Source organism: Pezoporus wallicus, unplaced genomic scaffold (genome assembly GCF_028554395.1).
Source record: "Pezoporus wallicus isolate ANWC-B61680 ecotype Strahan unplaced genomic scaffold, APGP_CSIRO_Pwel_v1 contig_227, whole genome shotgun sequence".
Lineage (NCBI taxonomy): Eukaryota > Metazoa > Chordata > Aves > Psittaciformes > Psittacidae > Pezoporus > Pezoporus wallicus.
This window is the reverse complement of record NW_026635704.1, coordinates 14,331,402-14,354,051: the sequence shown is the minus strand read 5'-3', so window position 1 is coordinate 14,354,051 and position 22,650 is coordinate 14,331,402. Positions and strand designations below refer to the sequence as shown.

At 39.1% G+C, this 22,650-nt stretch overlaps 1 protein-coding gene across 1 annotated transcript in view; it reads left to right on the top strand.

The window, feature by feature from the left end:
• Positions 1–21,901, top strand: part of PRKDC (protein kinase, DNA-activated, catalytic subunit) — an 81,865-nt gene extending 59,964 nt beyond the window's left edge. The window contains exons 63-86 of the mRNA XM_057397750.1: positions 238–446; positions 894–1,032; positions 1,590–1,778; positions 2,260–2,484; positions 2,995–3,103; positions 3,803–3,914; positions 5,426–5,615; positions 6,720–6,894; positions 6,982–7,172; positions 8,832–9,012; positions 9,517–9,677; positions 11,193–11,404; positions 12,555–12,642; positions 12,953–13,096; positions 14,152–14,356; positions 14,879–14,946; positions 15,218–15,438; positions 15,723–15,815; positions 17,660–17,749; positions 18,964–19,035; positions 19,118–19,319; positions 19,732–19,920; positions 20,490–20,629; positions 21,609–21,901. Coding sequence (XP_057253733.1) covers positions 238–446; positions 894–1,032; positions 1,590–1,778; positions 2,260–2,484; positions 2,995–3,103; positions 3,803–3,914; positions 5,426–5,615; positions 6,720–6,894; positions 6,982–7,172; positions 8,832–9,012; positions 9,517–9,677; positions 11,193–11,404; positions 12,555–12,642; positions 12,953–13,096; positions 14,152–14,356; positions 14,879–14,946; positions 15,218–15,438; positions 15,723–15,815; positions 17,660–17,749; positions 18,964–19,035; positions 19,118–19,319; positions 19,732–19,920; positions 20,490–20,629; positions 21,609–21,813 — 3,810 coding nt within the window. The 3' untranslated portion in view covers positions 21,814–21,901. The remainder of the gene's footprint in view (positions 1–237; positions 447–893; positions 1,033–1,589; positions 1,779–2,259; positions 2,485–2,994; positions 3,104–3,802; positions 3,915–5,425; positions 5,616–6,719; positions 6,895–6,981; positions 7,173–8,831; positions 9,013–9,516; positions 9,678–11,192; positions 11,405–12,554; positions 12,643–12,952; positions 13,097–14,151; positions 14,357–14,878; positions 14,947–15,217; positions 15,439–15,722; positions 15,816–17,659; positions 17,750–18,963; positions 19,036–19,117; positions 19,320–19,731; positions 19,921–20,489; positions 20,630–21,608) is intronic.
• The last annotated feature ends 749 nt before the right edge of the window (positions 21,902–22,650 follow it).

Below are 22,650 nucleotides of genomic sequence, written 5' to 3'. Positions count from 1 at the left end.
AGTTGTCCTGTGCCCTGAAGACAGATGAAGTAGAGGAGTTATTCTCTACGGTTCTCTGTCCAAGCAGCAACAGCACAGAAGTAAATTATTCCAGTTGGGGACTTGGAGATTTAACAGCTTATTTCCAAAGTTTGCACTGTAAGAAAAAAGATACCAAATACATGATCTCTAAAAGGTAACTCAGCATAGTTTCAGACCAGGTAGATGCTTGTTGGTTTGTTTTGTTTTATTTTATAGGAAATAAGTTACCGGCACAGAGAGCTATTAGAACTGGATTCAGCTAACGTGAGCACGAGCTGCCTTGCAAGTTTACAGCAGCCGGCGGGCATCCTTCTTCTGGAGCACGCCCTGATGGCTCTGTCCCCTGTGGAGGAGCCCCCACCCAAGCGGATGCGCGGGAGGACAGAGCTTCCCCCAGATGTGATCAGATGGATTGAGCTTGCCAAGTGAATTCTTGTTTGAGATAATTTACTCCCATTTAGGTTTGCTTTGTGACGACCTGTGTCTTTATGGCTTATGAGATTTCTTTTTTAGTCTTTCCCTCTTTGAAAGTTAGATATGCTTTTAATTTCTTGTCAGCTAATTACTATCTTTCAGTTAGAGCAGTTAGACTTAACAGTTGTGCACCCTGATGATGCTATCAGACTGCTGAAAAACATATTGTTCATAGCTTTTCAACTGCAGGAGTTTCCACAGTTCAGGTATTTGCCTGCAAGATGAAGTTTCTCTATTTAAATGTATATTTCTGATCTTTAATATAAGAGATATATTTTTTTAATTACAAGCCAGTAGTATTACTGCCTAATGAATTATTATTTCTTTAAATGGCTTATGTGTGCATTGATACACTTCTGTTCAACCAATTAAAGTATTTCCTTTTTCAATTTTGTTAGGCTTTACCGATCTCTTGGAGATTATGATGTCCTTCGTGGCATTTTCAGTGGTAAGATTGGGACTAAGGAAATTACACAGAAGGCATTGTTGGCAGAAGCAAGGAGTGATTATGCTGAAGCAGCTAAATACTATGATGAGGTAAAAAGGCAGCAAGATTTTATTGTTTCATAAATCTCTTGCGACTTAAAACTAGTAAGTCAAAATTAAACATTTTGGGAGCAGCATGTTGTTTAGAATGTTCTTGTGTTTTGTTTGATTGGTGGTTCACTCTGCAAAGGCATGAGAACAGATAAGCAGTCACAATAGAGCAGTAAGCATGATACTACTTACTGTTTGTTACAAAGCTTCACATCTGCAATCACCTAGACAGAGAAGTAAAACACCGTGTGCACACTGCCACCCCAAATGAACAACTGCTAGTGTTCATGGCAAAGAAAATCTGGGACACAGTGGGTAAAAATGAAGAAGGATCTCTTTAACCTTCTTTTAAAGTCTTTGCTCTTTAAAAATGCAGGTTTAATAAAGATGGCTATGTGAAATGAATTTCTGTGTAAGTACTGATAAGCTTGGATTTTCTGCATTTAATGTTGCTGACACATTCTGGTAAACGGGTAGATATTTTTATGAGACTTAGAATTGAAACTAGTGTCAGATTCCAGCTGAGAACTTTCCTCCCCCTCAAATTCATTCCCTAGGCACTCTCTAAAGAAGACTGGCAAGATGGAGAGCCAACAGAAGTGGAGAAGGACTTCTGGGAACTTGCATCTCTTGAATGCTATGACCACCTCACAGACTGGAAGTCTCTGGAGTATTGTGCTACCATTAATATTGATAGTGAAAAACCGCCAGACCTGAGCAAAACATGGAATGATCCATTTTTTCAGGTTTTTAGAAATAACTTTATTGATACTACACTATTTTTATCTCTGCAAGAATGTCCTACGGTAATGTAATTGTGGGTGGAAATCAGTTGTTATTTGGATTACTTTACTGTGGAAACTACCACTAATTGACGCAGTAACTTCTGCTGTTTTTACAACGTTTAGTTTTTACCTTGAGTCTATGGTTGATTGTGTAGGATCAGCTTGTGTTCTTGCAGTGTTTTTGTTGGTTTTATCACTTCTATTTGTTTCATGTTTTAAGAGTTACCAAATCGCTGGATTTGAAACTGGTAGAATTTGCTAACAACTTCTGGAGCCTATGGGACAAGGCTGCTGTGATTTGTCAATAAATTGAAATTTGTCTGAAGAAATACATTTAAGAATACTGTTCAAATACTTACCTGATCTGTCCCCGATAACATAAAAAAAAAAAGGTATCTAATACTCAATTCCTATAAGTAAAGACTATATTTTTACCTTGTAGGAGATGTATTTGCCCTATATAATACGCAGTAAATTAAAGTTACTGCTCAGTGGGGAAAATGACCAGACTTTGTTAACTTTTATTGATGAGGCAATGAAGACAGAACAGAAGAAAGCCATTATAGAAATGCATTACAGCCAAGAGCTTAGTCTCCTTTACATCCTGCAAGATGATTTTGACAGAGCTAAATATTACATTAGCAATGGAATGCAGATCTTCATGCAGGTAACAGTTTCTGCTATCTCTGATATGGTTTTTTTTTGTATAAACTTCAATTCACTGCTTGCAATGATGAGGGGCGAGCCAGCCAGTGGAATGTGTCATCCCATTCTAATTTGTTTCATTTTGATGATTTCATCTATTAGACATTTTTCAAAGTAATTGTGCAGATTAATAGCAGTTTTCTTTCATTCCTCTTTTCAGAAGCCTCCTGGCCCCAGAACAAACTTGAAAAGAGTATTACATTCAGAGGTTACAATTTCCATCCATTACTAAATTTTTATTAGACTGTAGGACTACCCTAAAACCTAGGGTAGGAACTGGAGCTAGAATATACCTCTATGCTTGTCCAAAGCAGAGTTGCTTTCAGATTACAGACTATTAAATTACTTGGAAAAGATTTAGTTGTAGGGCATAATATAAAGCAGCATCACATAAATAGCATGTAGAGCACTGAGTAGAACCATGCTGTAAATTCTGTATGTGAAATCTTCCATTCTCTCCCTTTCTTTTCAGAGCTATTCCAGTATAGATACTTTGTTATACCAAAGTCGGATGACCAAACTGCAGTCTGTACAAGCTTTGACAGAAATACAGGATTTCATCAATTTTATGACCAGGAGAAGTAAACATTTGTTTCATTTTCCCCCCTCCCCTTAATCAGCTTTCATTGTTAAATAATCACAGTTTCCTAAAATTTGAATGGCTGTTGCCACACCTGGATTACCAAACTCCTGTTTGAAGGAGCATAAGTCTGGAATTACTTCCAGTTGTCCTATTGACAGTAAGAACTGCTGCAGTTCTGCAGGCTTGAAGATACTTCTGTGTCCTATTGCAAAGTTTTATTAGCCAAGCTATTGGGATAAGAGTTAAGTATCTCATTTAAAAGTATAAGTAATAGTTTTAAACTAAGATTTTTTTTTGTTGTGCCGCTTTTGTGGCAAATAGTAGTTAGCAGAGATAAAAGATGGGTGTGGTATATATGTTATAGCTCTTGAGGTAGGCATGAAATACAAATTTATGATCATAAACTGAATTATATATTAAATTCAGTTTACATTTCCGCTGTCTTCCAACATATTCCCATACGGAAAAGTACCTATAAAGTGGTGATTCCCAATAACAGTTGACACTGATGTCCTTATTGAATTTCCTGTGCTTTAGCAGTAAACAAAAGGCATATGATTACCAAGTAGTGTATTAAATGCAAGTGGGTTGTTTTCTTGCAGTTTTCTGATTTGAATGTCAAGACTATGTTTGGTTTAGTCTGTCTTCACGCTGTTTGGATTTAGATGCATTTAAAGTATTCTTGATTGATTTCTAGGTAATTTAGCTTCACAGGCTTCCCTTAAGAGACTTCTCAGAATTTGGACAAGCAGATATCCAGATGCTAAAATGGATCCTATGAACATCTGGGATGATATCATTACAAATCGGTAAAATTACATTCTTGGGTTAGTTTTAGTTCTGTCTGCCTGTTTTGTTCTGAAAGATGCTTTTTTGTAATGCTGCTGCTGTTAATCTAATGTATGACTTTTTTTAACCATTGTTGTAGCTTTATCAGTGTATCTGTTTTTTGTATGACTAACTTGTGGTGAGAAGCAAAAGGAGGTTGGGAAGTGGCAAGAGAATAAATCATATTTTGATAGTAAAACATAACTGTTAGTTTAGGGTTTTTCTTGTATCACTGTAGCATCAGTGCACATGCACTGTGCAAGTTCGCCCACTTCAGCAGCTCTTGAAAACACCCACTTGTAATTGAGTACATTAGCCACAGTTAGCTCAATGAAACACCACCTAAAAAGGGCAGTGTGTTATAAATAAAGATACTAACCTATTTTACAGGCAGTTCCAAAGCTAGGGAGTGTACAAAATAAGCCCAGCCCTGTCACTATCAGTGCTTCGTGTGTTTATAGGAAAGTTAATGACCAGTGCTGTAATTAGAGATGTCTGCTGTGTGACTGTTGCTAGAAAGAACAAAGGTTCTCCAGAGATTAGCTCCTAAGAAGCTGGAATGCTTTTTTGAGTCTGAAGTTTTCTGTCCTCCCCATGGTATCTGTCATCATCCAAATCCATTCCTGAAGTGCAGATTGAGATTCTTTCTCCTTTCCTGGAGGACAGCTTCTTCAACAGCTTTGCTGATACCCAGCATGCTCTGTAATTTATTTTATTATCTCTTAGTATCAGGGAAGCATGACTTACTGCAGTTAAATATTAGGCAAAATACATAGTACGGCTTTCTCCTTTACAAAGTTTCAAAACATTTATGAGTTAAAGGGTTGTCAGTGTCTTAAACACACATATGCTTTCAGAAAACCTTTATCTCATCTTAGATTGGTGCCAAATGATGTTCCAAACCCCACTCCAGACTACAGTGCTATCCTCTGCATTGAATAACAGTCTACATAATGAAAATGCTATTAGATTAAATAGGACTGATTGTAGAATGAAGATGATTTAGTATTGGTTCATGGCAGTTCCCTTTCAAAAGTAGATTATAGTCTCTGGTCTTTTCTGCAACACAAATGTCAATGTTTACATGTGTTGGTGTGATACACATTTGAATTGCAGGTTGACATAAAATACAGCCTGCCATGCTATGTAATTGAGACTCCTGTTTGTACTTCTGACAAGTTATGGCTTGGTGAACTGAGAGGTTGTAGCTATGATTTTAAAAGAACAACCTAAGAAAAAATTCCACTCTGTTATGGACATTTTCTAATACTTAATCATGCCAATTCAAGATCCTAGAATGCTCTTGGGGTCAACCTGGCTCTGTTATAACTTTCCAGACTCTGAGGACTATGTTTAGCCTTTGCCAAAGGTGATTGCTATAGCTTCCTGGTTTTTGTTAGCTTTGTTTACGGTCAGGTAGATCAATTCTTTTGAATGTTCATTCGCTTGGATGCATACCAGGGTGATTTGTACTCCTGTTGTCATTGTGCAGGTGTTTCTTTCTTGACAAACTGCAGGAGAAACTTCTCTGTGATCAGGCCAATGATAGTATGGAGGTGGATGAAGAATATGGTGCTGGGGAGCAAATGGAAGTGGATCAACAGGGTGAAGACATTTACTCAATGATTAAAAGCTGCAAATTTAACATGAAAATGAAGATGATAGAAAGTGCCAGGAAACAGGTGATTGTACTGTCTGGAAGCTTCCTGTTTTTTTGAGAAAATATGTAGAAACTATAGCTGGGAAAGCCTCTTAGGTGGTGTTGGGCACCTTTTTGCCAGAGCAGACCTTGTCTCTTTGACCCTGCTGCCCAGAGCATTTTGAAAACTCAAGAAAGTCAGTTCCACAGTGAAAGAAAAGAAATGGATAAATGTTAGTTACAAACTTGTCAATAATGTGTCATTACTGGAAATGTGCCTGAAGACCCCTTTGATCCGCAGATGGTTTCTGGCACTCTAAAGGCCAGATAAATAAAGTATTTTAAATGCTTCAGTCTTAATGGAAGGGATGCTTGCAACCAAACATTACACTTGTCATTTACAAATAATCTCTTTTGTACAAGAAAACAAATTCAGATTGAATCAGTGGAATTTAGTTAGCAATGATGAAGAATTTTATGATAGTATTTTTTATGGTTTTTTTAATGCTGTTAGTTTAACACATACCTAAAGTACTCAAGCTGAGTGACTTGGGTTTGGATTTGGCTGTTAAAATAACTGAAACATAACCTTCTTTGATGGTGGGCCTTCGGTGTTTCAAGCTTGAGACAAGATGAACAATATTGAAGTCAAGGTTTCCCTTGTCTGAAATGCTGCAGAAATCTGCAGTCACTGACAAGACTTTATTTTAAGCACTGTAATAACCAAATATAATGTTATAGCCGTGTTGAGTGACTCTTAAAGGAGTAATGAAAAATAAGATTTCCTTTAACGTTATTTACATGAAACTTTTCATCAAAACACAAAGTGATTTACTTGATGGTATTATAAACCAAGTTACATTCCCAGTATGTGTTTGTACTGCAGAACAGTTAATGCCTGTTTAGTCATGCAGATAGAATTATTTTCATTTCCTCAGTTTGTCCCTCTGTTCTTCTCATTTTCTTCTCAAATTGCTCCATTAGCACAGATCTGATTTTGAATGAGACTCGGCAAGCAACGGACCTCTTTTCATCTTACACCTTTGCTTGTCGCACCTAAATCGTCTCATCCTTAATTTTGTTGCAGAAAGGTTTTATTTCCTCTTCAGGTACATTATGTGAAAATTTTGTCTTAATCTGAATACAGAACAGCCTCTCGGTTGCCAAGAAGCTTCTGAAAGACCTACGCAAAGAAGCCAAAACAAGGGAAGACTGGCTGGTGAGGTGGAATTATGCCTTTTGCCGCTTTACACATAGTTGCAGCCGGAACCAGAGTTGTCCTGAACGCGTACTCTCAGTGTTAAAAACCATCTCCCTGCTTGGTAACGACCTTCTCCTTGCTTCACATTGTTTATTATACAAAGCTACTTTGTTGTCAAATTACCAGCTTTGTTTTTGAATTCCAATAGAAGATACCAAATCGGACTATCTTTGCAAGAACATAATGGCCTTCCGAAACCAAAATCTTCTTCTGGGTACTACATACCACATCATGGCAAATGCTCTTAGTCAGGACCCAAGATGCCTGGAGCAAATTGAGAAAGAAAAGGCTGGAAAAATATCAGCCCTGTCAGAGGAAAGTTGTGAGCGTCCTGAAAAGGTATATGAGAGGGAAAAAGCTTTTTAGGTATTTGAGTATTATAATCACTGCTTCAGTAGGTACTGATAGATATGGATAGATACACACTGCTGTTAGCAGTGATTTATCCAGGAACACCAGCTAGGGAAGAGGGAGGGGGGGGAAGCTGTAATTGCTGTTTTGTCTACATTTTGCTCTACTGAAGTTCTGCACCACTGTAGCTTTTTTTAATTGAGAGACTTACGTGTTTCTCTGTTCCTGCAGTTTGTGTGGAGGGGAAAAACCTAGTCGTAGCACCTGCATGCAGAGTGGCAAGACAAAGCTTGGCAAGATGATCCTCAAAAAATGCCTTTATTTCAGTTGAGCATTTCTGAGCTTCCTCATGCTGTCAGACTCTTACTAGGATCTTTATAATACTGATAACAATATTAATACACTAATTTTACCTAAGCAATTTTAGTGATAGAGGGTTTTAAAACAGAGCATATGCAGGTCATCTTTGCCTGTTTTGGGGAGGTGCACATTTGAAGAACACAGTGACAGTCCGTGCTGCATCTGAAATCATATGTGTTGTCCCAGCACTGACTTCTTGTCTCTCAAATTAGTTGAGTAAGAATTTGAAATACCACTGTTGACTTATTTCTATTAATTGCTAAAGCCACAATGAAGACCCTTAGATACAAACTATATGAGTATAAAACAGGAAAAAATTATTCTTAATTTGTGTTTTTGTGGTAGTTAAAGAAAAGCAGATGAAGAAGAGGTTCCTGCAAGAAAGATTTTAGGTTTTCAGGTGTAAAGAAACTCAAACAAAAGCTTAAGCTTCATTTATTAGCAAATTATTAACAGAATTTTCTTAAGGAAATCTAAAAGATGAGCATAAAAGGTCTTCTGGGTCAGATTGGGATACCAGATATTTCTATAAGACTAAAGAACCTTAGCCTTATTTTAGCTTAGTATTAAGCAGTACTCTGACCCTGGTAGTTTCCCTCCTCCTACCTGAAATTCAAACTATTTAATTTTATTTACAGCATTTTGCAGTTGTTCCAGCTTGTTCTGCAGCAATTTTATATATTATTTAATAACTACAATATCCACAATGTCTGAGGTTGGTAATCTTGTTGGGAATATGAGAACATATGTACTTGATTTATGAACATTCAGTTGTAAAGGATCTTGTCAAGTCCTTCATTGCGTCAGCTGCATTAGAAACATATGATCAGTATGACAATGTTTGCAGTAGGGAAAAAGACATCAGATTTTAAATAGCTTGATGCATGATTTCTTATTTTTTTTAACACAAATTCTAACTGTTAATGCAGATGTTGTAGATACAATGTCTTAATAGGAAAAAAATAACATTTTTTATTATGTTTTCTGTTAACTGTTTGCAAAACCTCTAGTAACTTTCTTTGCAGTTATAAAAATTACACATAGCATGTCCAAAGTCTAATGTAAGTTAAAAGTGTATTTTATATTTTCCCACTGGAAAGTCTGGAAATCACTGCTTGATGTAATGTCCCTGTTTTTCTTTTCCTTTGTATTAGCTGCTCAAAACATGTAATACAGTTAAAGTTTTACCCAGTCAAGATTTGCAAGCAAGCTCTGGTTTCAGAAAGAATTGTTGAATACTACTTGCTAACATGTCTTTTTTCTTTCCCTCTTATGGTTGAATTTCAGGTATTGACAGGCCTGAACAGAAAGGCTTTTCAGTGTTTCAGCAGTGCTGCAAGGAAGTCCGAAGAAGAGGTGCAGTCCCACTCCATGGAACGTGTAGATGTGACAGGAGTTATTGATGCTTATATGACCTTGGTTGGTTTCTGTGACCAGCATCTGCGTAAGGAAGAAGAAAACTCACTTGGTGAGTCAGGATTTCTCCTAAGCATGTGAGGTGGATTTATCTATGATACGTGACTTTTTGTGATAGCCAGGAGATGTCCCTGAGCCACGCATCTTGAATTTAAATGGAACAGTTTGTCCTCCAGTTAGTCAGTTTTTATATTCCCTTCCCCCCCCAACACTATTAGTGATAGCTTTAGTACTAGTGAATCACTCCTAGTCTCCCTCTCACTTGTTACAAATGTATCATACCCAGCAGATGTTTCCCTTATTCCTTCCCAGACCACAGCAGTGCTGTATTTAAAGCCAGCAAGATACCAGGAATGATGCAGCTTCCTGATAAAGATAATCCTTGCAGTTCCTAAGTACATGTGTTGCAGATGCGTGCAGTTTAAACAGATGGGAAGGAGAACAAAGTAAAAATACGATATACACTGAAAATTCTGAATTGTAAAGATGAATGTTCCAGATGATCAAAGACAAGTGATGGTGTTTCTGATAATTCTTGTTTAATGTCTCTTGGCAGAAATTAACACTGCAGATCTACAGCTATTCCCAGCTATTGTGGTGGACAAAATGATAAAAGCTTTAAAACTGAACTCCAGAGAAGCCAGGCTGAGATTTCCTAGACTGCTGCAAATAATTGAAAGATACCCAGCAGAGACATTGGGTCTAGTGACACGAGAGGTTAGTTGCTTCCATTTTTCTGGCAGCGAATATTGCTATAAATCAGATTTAAAAGGGGTGGAGGTTGGATGGATAGAGAGGTTAGACTGGTAAGTTTTGCTTCAGGTAAATCAGATAAATTTTATCCCATCCTTGTTCCTTGTCTTTTCTCTAACTTGCTGAGTCTAATTCATGTGGACAGGAACTTTTTTCTTTTCATTTCCAAACATTAGTTTGAGAACTGCTGGAGAAAAACCACGTTGTGAGTTTGTTGGGTTTTTTTCCTTCAGAGCAACCTAAGTGGTCTGATAAAGGTGGTTAGTGTTAGGGTGTGGATCGTAATCTTATTTCCGTGGGCTGTTTCCTGTATGCAGGGAGGCAGCAGCATTTCCAGACTCACTTTCCACATCTCCCACCTCTTACTTCAGAAGTCACTACAGCTTCTTCCTCCTTTGTATTTCCCACTTCCTCCCTTCTGCTGCCCATCCTTCCCTTGCCATTCGACCGCAGGATACTGTGAGCCATGCTTACCTTCCCTGCTGTCATAGGACAGATAAGCTGAGATGTCTGTGACTCATGCCTGTATCTGCCTCAGTCTGCCTGCCTTTTCAAGCCCGTGTTATTGTGCTGGTGTTCGCAGAGTGCCAGACACTGTCAGAGGAAGAACTCAAGACAGAAACATGGCTTAGTTATCCCCAGAAACTGAGGAAATAGCAAAAATGGCTGAGGTGTGCGTGGTGTGGCCACAGTGAAACTCTTCTGGTTCAAACAGAACTTGACACCTGATCCAGTTGACCGATCTCACTCCGAAAAGGGGTTCAGCAGGCAGTTCTTTGTCCACTCCTCCGTCTTTCTGTGAGATAAATACTGACAATCTGATTTTAAACTCTATTAGAAAGGTAGGAAGGGGTAAGACAGGAGGAAAGGATTTGTGAGTCTGGCCTCTGGCTATCACAAGAAAATATATTGTAATAGTCCTTTCAAAAGTGATACGGTTTTTGAAGGGGAGTGAGCATGAAATATACTGGGAGGTGTGCTTTACTGAAATTAGTATCTGTCAGCAAACCGAAACCTTTTGAAAGTTGAAGGAAGGACAAAACAGTGGTAGAAGTTCCAATGTTCCCCTGCCTGCCTTTTTTTACTCAAACCAAGACTTCAACCCAATAGCGTTTGAACTATCCCTTCAGATTTTTGAGTTGTTTGTATATGGTGATCAAAAATTGCTATATTGAACCCAGACAGGAAAGCCACAAGTTTGAGTGTAAAGCCTCATCTTGAAGAACAAGCTGCAAGTCTTCATAATGGAAAACCTATTCAGCAGCAGCAGCAGTGGGTGGTGATACTGGTAGTAGTAGTAGTAATAATAATGAAATCTCTGCTTCACTGGGGGCTGGTTTGTGCAGCTTAGTTGACATTCTCTGTTTCCTTTTCATGTGTTTCTGTCTGACAGGCTGGGCACAGAGCAGTTTTGTTTGCTTGCTACGTTTTATATTTTCCAGGAGGATCACAGTTGAAAGCAGTGTCTTGTTTTTGCAGCTTTCTTCGGTTCCCTGTTGGCAGTTCATTGGTTGGATTAGCCAGATGATGGCACTACTTGACAAGGATGAAGCAGTAGCCGTACAACATACTGTTGAAGAGATTGCAGATACCTATCCCCAGGCAATCATCTACCCTTTCATGATCAGCAGTGAAAGTTACTGTTTCAAAGATACTGCAACTGGTTGGAAGAACAAGGAATTTGTAGAAAGGTGAATTTGCAATCAGAGGAGCTGTTTTGTATGGTTTTTATTCAGGAGTGAAGAGGTTGATTTATTTTTCCTAAACAAACTTTTCTCTTGGGTGAGCATGAGGATCATGAGCATGAGCAGGTAGTCCCATGCACACTGTGTTTTCATTTAACGGCCCAGGGAAAAACAATACGTAAGTCTTAGTATTAGACATACTCAGGCTGGTGGCCTTAATACATGCTGAAGTACTGAGTACATACAGTCCACAGGCTGTGGGAAGTTTTTCCAAGATAAAACAAAAAGACCACAAAGAGGCAACCCCTTTCTCTTTGTAATTCTGTGGTGGTCAAAGTTTCTTCTTTTTTCTCCTGCTCTTCTGAGGTAGAAGGGAAATCTGGTCATGATTAGGCTCTTTCTGTAGCAGACTTCACAGCAGCGTGAGTCAGTATCCATCAGAGGTGAAGATTAAGCTTGCTTAGACATTTACGATCTTTCTAATGCCAAAAGAAAGCAGAAATGTTTAAATAAGGTAGATGCTCCTACCAGACTTAAGACAGGGCCAGTGAAATGGATGCATGTTATCTTGACTGATAGCTCTTTTGTGTTCTTCTCTGCTTCTTCAGTGTGTAGCATGCACCTTCCTGTACAAGCCATCCCCTGCCCATTTTGCCATGCGATAAAACCTGAGTTAATCCGCAGGCAAAAGTTAACTTCTACCACGCAGTGCTGTAGAACCACTAATACAATTTTAGTGGTCTTTCTGCCTTTTTTTTTTTTTTACTCTCTCATACATTTGCTGGATTTCTTTGCTTCAGGTAAGAAGATAAAGTCTTGTGCTTCACAAAGTATCGCCCTTGAATAACTGTTGTGACAGGATGTATAGTCTGGTTAATGCCTATTTATGTTACAAGGACGTTTTCCACTTCACCAGCAAGCTCCAGTTTTCATAGTGGAGCACTTAATTAAGAAACTGGGAGCTGCATGGTAAGGACAGTCAATATATTAGCAATCGTGCAGTCCCAGAGAGAATTCTTAGGGAGTCCTGCCTACCTATCCTTCGATTATTTTACCAGATTCTTGAATATGGCAAACAGTCTGGATCATTGCTTATCTGCATGCTAAGTGGTGATGGTAGCTCTGTTGAATTGTGATGCGCTTTTTTCTCTTAAAGAATCAGGAATAAGTTGGACAGAGGAGGAACAGTTCAAGATTTTGTTCGCTCCCTGGAACAGCTCTCTAATCCCATAATGATTTTTAAGGTAAAATGTATTTGGCTTTTTCCCCCTCCCTCCCTTCACTTTCATTACCCTTTGGCAGGGTGCTATCAGCAGCTTTCACTGGTGTAGTCTCCCTCCCTTGTGCCAGCTGGCTATTTTGTGCTAGCCCTTTTCAGCTTTTGCCTTCCAGGGTGAAGGGAAGTATTTCCATAGCCTTTTGATTGCTCTTCTGATTATCAAGACACACTAATTAGCTATTTGTAAATAAGGAAATACAATCTGAGCAGGTTACCAAAGAGCAAGGGTCAGCAAACTTTTTTCTCAGTACTCATCTCTTTCTTTCTGTTTGCAGGATTGGGTTGAGGATGTTAAAAACGAGTTGGTAAAAGCTCAGAGAAATAAAAATAAGCTTAAGGAAATGTACGAAGGAATGTACAAGAGTTTGGGAAATTCAGATGCTCCTGGCCTTGGATTGCTGAGGAAAAGGTTTATTCAGGTATGTGTGATTACTGAGTCATGTTGGCATCGTGTGCTTTTCTAGAAGGCACCTGAAAGTCAAAAGAGGAAGCCAGATTACAGCTTTTACAAGTGTTGCAGGACTTGATGAGACAAAAGATCAAGTTGTTAGTACTGGACTGGGATTTCTTTGCTAGAAGCTATGGACTTACTATAGTTCAACCTCTGACTGCCCTTCAGGACTAAATGTTCCCTCTTAACTCAGCTTCTGCCTTCCCCTTCCTGCACACTGCCAGGTTGTCAGGGCCTAGGCCTCTCTGACCATCCAGAAACATGCACAGGAATCTGGCCCTGGGTTTTTGTTTTCCCTGCTGCCAAGGATACATGAGCATCTTAGGGTGTTTTGCTATGTTATGCTACTCAATTTTGCTGCTTATACTAAGTTATTTAGGGTAAGTTATTCAGAAGAGTTAAGACTATGAAGAATTACAGAAATGACTTTTCAAAAGTAGAAAATAGCATGGGGCTCAAGGAAATGCACTGAGAGTTTTTACATAGAAATGCACACTTTTGGGTCCAGAAATCTCTGAGCTGCAAATTGCTGGAGGCCAGGAGAGTGATAATCATGTAGAATCAGGGCTGTATGCTTGTATAGTATGTGCATAGGCCATGACCAGGGCTAGGTGGATCCAAGTTTCTCCCGTATGGCCATTCTTATGGCACATTAGCATTAGATAAACTTACCAAGTGTCACTAGGGAGATTCTTTTTCCATGAGCAGGGAAGGTGGAGGATGAGAGTAAGGTGGAGTTGAAAGGAGGTAAGGTGCTAGAGCAGCAGAAAGGGCAATTAGGAGTTTAGGGGCATACTAGCTCCTTGAATATGTTGCTGCAAGATAAGCTGGGTCTCTGATGATAATGACTTTACACTTAAAGAGTATGGGAATAAGAATTGGCAGGATGTGCCACTTTTGGCTGGGAGCAGAAGGAACAGAGCAGCTGTAGGTTGAGCCATACAGCAAGGACCTGTCAGGCATGAGAACAAAGGCAGTCTGCGTTTGGTGTTAATGCAGTTCCTTTCTATAAATGAACCTCAGGCTTTTGCAAAGGACTTTGACCATCATTTTGGAAAAGGTGGCTCAGTACTGTTGGATATGAAGATTGGTGACTTTGATGCAATTACAACATCTCTTCTCTCAAAAATGAACAAGAACCATAAAGAACCTGGAAACCTGAAAGAATGTTCACCGTGGATGAGTGAATTCAAAGCCGAGTTCTTGAGGAATGAACTAGAAGTTCCTGGTAAGTTCCTCGTTAGTGTCAATGGTGAACTGGCCTTTACAAGAAAGTTGCTACTCTTGAACTCTACTCCTTATGTTGGTCATATTGTCCTTTTTTCTGGCCTTACGCAGAGGAAGATTTCACATGAAATAACTGTTCATTCATCATCTCTTAATTCTGTTCTTAAGCTGTAGTCCTGATTTTTAGAATTGTTTCTAAAATTATATTTCTTGCCTAAGTAGTTTTTAAAGACTCAAGGAAATCTGATATATAAATCTAATGTACGTTTAAATCTGTTTCAGAAACAATGCGTCCTTTGAAACCATTAACCATGCAATTCTAGCAGTTTAACAATGAAAGAATATTAGATTAAATCCTATTATGTATATGATGGATTTTAATGCATTTTAAAATATTTTCTTCATAGCTATATATCCTACCAATTGGACAAAATATTTGAAAGTGTGTTCTGTTCTTAAATACACTTAAAAAAGTAAGTCTATGTAACCTTTTTTCTTTTACTTTTTTCTACTACCACTTCAGGTCAATATGATGGAAAAGGGAAGCCAATGCCAGAGTACCATGCAAAAATCTCTGGATTTGATGAACGGGTATGATTTTAAGTTTGAGTCAAAATCCTTTATGGTATAAATTTATGTCCATATTCCATGTGAAGAATTTGACAGTAGCAAGGCTGCTGATTGTGTACACATCTTGCAGCACATAAGGGAAAGTCTGCAAGTGGGCATTTGTTTTTCTAGTAATAACTGAGCAACTTGATTATGCCATCCAGGAATGATGGATATGCTTAGTCTCAGTGATAATCCTGTAAGGCTGAGTCTTCTGTCACAAATATTTTGCTTTTTCCTGTCTTTTTCCAAGATAAGTGTAATGGAATCCTTGAGGAAGCCAAAACGCATAACAATCCGCGGTAGCGATGAGCAGGAGTATCCTTTTCTTGTCAAAGGTGGTGAAGACCTGCGACAAGACCAACGTATTGAGCAGCTGTTTGATGTAATGAACATTATCCTTTCCCAAGATGCTACATGTAGCCAAAGGAATATGCAGTTAAAAACTTACCAGGTCATCCCCATGACAACAAGGTAGGCATTTCTTTTTGAAGGGACAGAAGTCCTTGTGTTAACATCTGTTACTTTTGGGATGTTGGAAAGTAAGATTTCTGTGTGTGAGATTCTGGTTCTGGTGTTTTGTGTCTTCCCTTTTTTATTGTTATTTATTTTGCTTTTACAGAACATTGAAGTTGCTTTGTCTGGAAACTTTCAGAGTATATTTGAATATCAACCTTCTTTTAGCAGGCACTAGAATGTGTTGCTTCCTGTTTGTGGTGTTCCTCTGAAGTTCACATCTCTGAATAATTTTTTTCCAGACTGGGGCTCATCAAGTGGCTGGAAAATACTTGTACTTTAAAAGAATTTCTTAAGAATAGCATGTCTGAAGAGGAAAGCATCAGCTATAACAGGTGATGCTTGTTTAGCTATCTTCTCTATTAGAGTCCACTACTAATGGGCTTTTGATATGGACAATCTTGAGGCAGCATTTTATTTTTTAATAAGAATGAAATAAAAGCACCTGTAAGTGAGGAGGCAGTTTGTACTTCCTGACCCAAATTAGTAATTAGCAACTGTTTGTTTAATGAGTACCATTGTACCTGGAATATCCTCCACCCAGGTTGTTTAAACAAGAGGCTTATAATTATAATCACTTGTGACGTCACTATCATCACAATTTCCTTATCAGTACATTGATTTTACAAGCAAAGGATTTTGATCTCTTGATTTGATCAGGCAGGAAATGGACGTAGGTCAGTGAGGCGGGGAGCTGAGCAGAGGGAAGAGGAGCAGAGCAGAGACAGAGCTATTCAGGTCCTAGGTTCAGCAGTGAGTCAGTGACAGAGGAAATTGTCAGCAGATGCATAAAACACACCTGTAAAAGAACAGTCTGACTTTATAAAAATGCTGGGTTTGAATAAGTTAGCTTTCTCTTGATTGTAATTGGAGGACTAATAATTGTAAAATTGATTTAATTCTATCATTTCAGTCTCTTTCTGTGCTGGAATTTAGACATGTAGTTTTATTTACCAATGTTGTTCTTGGTGCATAATCTCTGTTTGGATTTGTCGGAGCGTTGCTGTCACCATTTATTTTTACAAGTCCTCTTGGTTATGGTGCCGGTTGGAGTAGCCGCCAGCATGGAGGTTCAACTACAGAGAGTCTTTATTTCTATAATTACTGAATTTGTGAGCAGTTCAGGAACTGTTACAGTTCCTGCATTACTGCAGTATTACTGCAGTCTGCTTCACTTTTGTGAAGAGCAGCGGTATTACGTTAGTCTCAGTTCATTGACTGGAAAAGTGGGGGACTCCTCACAGGGAACCACCTCATGAAGGGAGAAAATTTCTGATATACTAAATGTAGAAGATGAGTGTCTTTCTAAAAACAGTTGATTATTTATCCCCCTCCAAAATAGCTTTATTGTTGTATATAGGCTTTAAATACTTACCCACACTTTATCTTGAGCTATGGTTGAATGATAGCACTCACAAAGGAAAATTCTGATTAAATCCTTGCTGGCACTATTTTTGTTGGGGTATGGGGCATACCTTCCTGAAGTTTTGACATCCTTTTCTTCATCCCAAAGTGATGGTCTCTGCAGTCTATAAATGATAAATACTTACATGGAAAGGATCTCTATATCTCAGAACATGCTTTGGAAGGGAAGGCAGGTGCTCTGCTAAGTTGCTTTCTCTCTGGAAAAGGAGTTTAATGTCTAGTATATTTAGTTAAGATGGGGGAAAAAAAAAGATCAAATTCTTCAATAAGCTCCCATTCCTCCCCTCTTGTACACACTGAGGACTGCCTTCCTGCATTCCCATGGACAAACAGCAGCATTGGTTACATACCTACTCCTGTGATAGGCTGCATAATGCCTCCCAGATGGATGCAAGACTGTTGAAAATATCTTTCCTTGCCTGGAGAAATTATTCTGAGTCTTTCTTGTCAACACAGTATCTAATTTTCACAGTGCCTATTGACAAGTTAACACCTTTGAGGATTCTAATCTTCTGACAAACATGGCTGAAGTGCATTCAAAGCTAGGGGGAATGAGATGGATGGATCAGCATATGCACTGATTGCGTAAACTTCATTTCCAGAGCAAGGCTAAGATTGATGTAGGCTGCAGATACCAGACTTTTCCTGTGCATAAAAATCTCATGGGTCATAGCAGCACACAGCCTGCAGGTGTTCAAGTACAGAGTGGTAAGGTAATATAGGGAAATCATCAGCTTTTCTTTTTTGTCCCTAGCAAAAAGGGACCTCATGCTACCTATTCTGAGTGGCTGTCCAAGATGGGTGGGAAAGCACAAGGCATTTCTCGATACCAGGTTATGTATAGGTAAGTATTGAGAACTGCATGTAAAATATAGAAACTAGAGTGTGCACACATAGAGTTGTAGAAATTCCAGGAAAAATATGATCTGCATTATAATTTGCAGGCTAGATCTGATTTTTTGCTCATTTTACTCCTTTGTCTTACTGGCGATGCTCTGCAGGAGGAGTTTAGTACTGCCAAAATCCCCCCAGAGCACGGGAATGCTTCCAGAAGCTTGCTCACTTCTTTAAGGAAGTGTCTAGTTGAAGAAGAGCATCTGCTTCTTTATTTTGTAGGTGTCTTGTTCCTTCCTGATTATGCAGTTAGGTAGTCTGCCTCAGAGCCAGAGCACCTGCTGAAGCTGGACAGAGAAAATCACTGTGATTCCCTGAGAATTTAAGAATATTTGATGGTTCAGGTCCCAACTTGAGCATCCTCTCGTAGGAATTTCCACACCTGCCTAGATCTAGCACTGAAGAGGGGGGAAAACTAGAGTTTGCAGTGGAGCATGATGAGCTCATAACCTGCTTAAGCAAGCATCTTGCTTTTTAAAGGAAAACTTTGACTCCTTTAAATTAGTGCATGGGCATTAATACTTGTATTCAGATCCAGAATGTGCTTTGGAATTCCCAATCGCCCCCACTCATCTCATGCTAGGCTCCATTGCAGAGCTGTACCCTAGTACACAGTTTGGCTGCTGTTTAAAATGCAATTCTCTATATTCACAGAATGGAGAACCTTTAAGGTTCATCTTGGATACTAGGTTGGTAAAGGGTGGGTTTTGTGGAATGTATTTTATTGCTTCTTTAAGTTATCCAAAGCTATAAAAGATTACAGGAGATGCAAAGGTAAGAAGGACTATTCAGACATTCATATTCTGGCCTAGTTCTTAAATCCAGCTGCACCAAGATACTCCAGGAGTCGATATTTCATGAAGAAACTGTTATCTGGGATCTTGTCTCTTTGGTCCACACTAGTATTCGACAGTTCAGTGGTACTGCCCAGTGAAGCTGTGTCTGCCCCATCCGTGGCAGTGTTCAAGGCCAGGCTGGATGTGGCTTCAAACAACCTGGTCTAGTGGAAGGTGTCCCTGCCCATAGCAAGGGGGATAAAACTTAATGATCTTGAGTTTCCCTTCTGACCCAAACCTTTCTATGATTCTGTGTATAAATCTGAACTTCTAACACCCAGTGGGCTGTTATTTCAATAGCTAACATTATTCCTTCTTTAATTTGCAGAAATGCTAACCGTACAGAAACAGTTAAGTCTTTCAGAAGCAGGGAAAGCAGTGTTCCAGAAGACCTGCTACGGTAAGTGCACTGTTAAAGGCTGCAGGTTGTGAAACAAATGTTGGTGGTTTATCTGTATGCAACAAGAGATTTCTGTTTTAAGGCGAGCCTTTGTGAAAATGAGTACATCTCCTCAAGCTTTCCTGTCCCTGCGGTCCCATTTTGCCAGCTCTCATGCACTGATGTGCATCAGCCACTGGATACTTGGTATTGGAGATAGACATCTGTCCAACTTCATGATTAACAAGGAGACAGGTGGCATGGTGGGAATAGACTTTGGATATGCGTTTGGCTCAGCTACACAGGTATTTGCTTTTCTAATTAATTTATTACAGCTTTTATGTGCAATGACACATCTGGTCTCAGTGCTAAATTTAATTGCCACTATTCTGATGCAAAATAATATTTACAAGTTATTTCTAGTTAATAGAAGAAAATCTGTGTTTCCATATATTCTCAGACAAACAAGGAGCAGTAGAGTTTCATGGAGTCTGTGTGGTATGGTGGTATATAATTCAGCCATACTTTTAACCACTGTCTCTAAATATTCATGACTAGAGCTTTGATGGTCCTGCTCAGCCCTGTCACACATTATTTTCAGTTAGGGGACAGAGAGGGTTTCAAAGCTTGAAAAGAAAAAAAAAATCTATTTCTAATCCTTCTGTTCCAAGGCTTCTTAATTCTTGTTTTGTTTTGACTGTCCCTCCCCTTGGCTAGTTTTTGCCGGTGCCAGAGTTGATGCCTTTTCGTCTGACTCGCCAATTTGTTAATCTGATGATGCCAGTGAAAGAGTGGGGTCTCATTTACAGTGTGATGGTACATGCCCTAAGGGCTTATCGTGAGGATCCAGATCTCCTCATCAGCACGATGGATGTATTTGTAAAAGAGCCTTCTTTGGACTGGAAGGTGGGATTTTTCCTCTTTCCTTTTTTTTTATGTGAAAATTCTTAAACTCTATTAAGGATAAAACTGATCAGAAAGGGAAGTATTTCCTGATGTTCACTCAGTGTTCCTCTTATCTTTTTCTTATCTTTCTTTTGTTTTTCTGAGTTCTCAAAGAAACTGAACTTAAAGGATTTTAAATGATCAGTGGACAAAGACTAGTAGCATATGTCTGTGTTATCATTGCAGTGTTCTTTATCTGCATGATAATCCTAAAAATGTGGGTATCTCTTGATCATGTTATGAAACTTACATCACAGCATACATATTTTCATTTTTTTGTATTCAGACTCTTAAATTTATGTAACACTGTATGGTTCAAACTAATAATTACAGAGAAAAAATCTGAAACTAGTTGCACTTCAGTAACTCCAGTTGTAAATTAAATTTTGAGTCACTGCCTGGATAGATATCGTCACTACTTTGCCCTCTATTGCATTTGCACTTGAGCTTGACTTGCTATGATTGGGCAGCTTAAAGGGCTTTTAAGTATATAATTTATGATAAATAGGGCAAATTTGTTTTCTGTTTAGAACTCTGAACAAAGACAACTGAGAAAAGGAGGTACATGGATTAAGGAAGTAAACACATCTGAAGTAAACTGGTACCCTTTGCAAAGAGTCAGCTATGTCAAACGAAAGCTTACAGGTGCCAATCCAGCAACAATCACTTGGTAAGATACTCTCCTTCTGCTTTCATCTGCTTCAAGAGCTTTGGCAGTCTCCTGTGTCAGATTCCACTCCCTTCAGATAGACTGGCAGCTAAGAAAAGAGACAGGCCTCCTGTCAGAATCATTTGGTCCACATACAAGCCCTCTGAATAGCCCTATCAGCCAAACACCAGATAACTCCCCATTAGTGTTCCTGCTGCAGCTCAGGCCTCCTGAGCAGTTTTACTGTTCCTGGCAGCACACACAACCCCACCCTGTAAGCCTGCTTAACTTCTCACTCCTCAGACTGCTGTTCTTTATGTTCGTCTCCACGGCTTCTAGTCTGGGGGTGGTATTTAAATCAATATGCTTCTGCTGGACAGTTGCTTGAAATGGAACCTGAACCAGCTGTATGGGAGGCATGGAGGTATTGCTGTTTCCCAAAACCACCAAATTCAAATCTGATGGCATTCCCAGGTTTTTTATGTCAGTCTAGTCAAGTCTGGTTAAAGGCAGAATGTCTTTAAAGTTCAGTTAAAGTACAATTAATCCCTTCCATCCTCTTTTAAAAAGACATTTTGGATTAATCAAGAGGGGGGTTGAAAAGCAAAGAAAAGCCTGTTTTAAAACCATCCAAACACTGAAAAGTGCAGGACTTGGGAGGAGTCCCTATTGTGGTCAAGGCTGTACTGGAAAAGGCATCAAAATATTCCTTGCAGACACAAATCAGTAGGGCAGGTAGGGAGATAACAGCTCAGATGTGAGCTGCTGCTGTCTTTCATTTAGACATCTTTGACAAGCTTGAAATATTCATGGTAAATATTCACTATAAAGGACACCTGAAATCATCAGTTGCCTTCCACAGCTATTGAATAGTTTCCACGTCTTGAAAAATAAAGCTGCAGGACTTGTGTTCGAGTACTGTTTGGTGTTTAAAAATCCATCACAGATGTTTTTGCTTGTTTCTTTTAGTAAGATCTTACTTTTGTGTTCTCAATTTTAGTGATGAACTGCGCCTCGGCCACGAGAAGTCACCTTCTTATAATGATCTTGCAGCTGTGGCTCGTGGTAATGCTGATAACAACATCAGAGCCAAGGAGCCAGAGGATGGCCTTTCAGAAGAGACACAAGTGAGATGCCTGATCGATCAAGCAACAGATCCCAACATTCTTGGCAGAGTCTGGGAAGGATGGGAAGCCTGGATGTGAGGGGCTGCTCTCTAAAGCCCAGGCTGCAAGGGAACGTATACCGTAATGCACAGCTGCAACCAGATTAGAATTTTAAGGCCAGAAAGGAAAAAAAGCCCAAACTCTTAAACTGATGATAAACATGGTTAACTTGGCTAATATAGAAAATAGTATTTTTTGTATTAAAGCTGTATTCAAAAAGTGACCTTTTTTAAATTGTCTTTTATCAATTTTATCATTCTGATTCTCTGATGTTGGCAGGGATAGAGCCACACCGTCAGGTAACCTTGATGGCAAGTGCAGTGCAGCACAGATGGCGAAGGGGAAAAGAGTTCTTTCAAATATTACAGTTCTTTATTACCCAGCGTTCATTGTAGGAGATAGTTTCCATTGGGGCTTTTAATAATTATCATATAAGGTATAATAAAAATGAGTCCTTGCCCTTTTACTACCTGCAGTCTTTCCTTCCTGCCTCCATGGTGATGGGGCAGGCCCAGTCTCACTGAGGTCCTTGAGTGCTGCTGGCACCAGGCATGAATAAATCTCAGCTGGAGAGCTGGGAATCTGCCTCCTGGATACAAGGCCAGGGAAAACTCAGGGTGGGGAAGATTGCTCACTGGGGTCTAGTGGATAGCGAGGGAGCTCTTCTGTTTCAAATATTTCCAGCAACAATTACTATTTGTTACCTTCCTCTTAAACAACTGAGCATATTTAGTAGGTCAATAGTGTTACAAATCAAGACATTCAGAATCTTTTTATCAGATTTTATTAATTTGAAATATTGTTCAGCTGTATTTTTGTAGAGGAAATGTCTGTTGAAGCTTTCAGACCAATACCTCATTTCGAAAGTTAATTCAG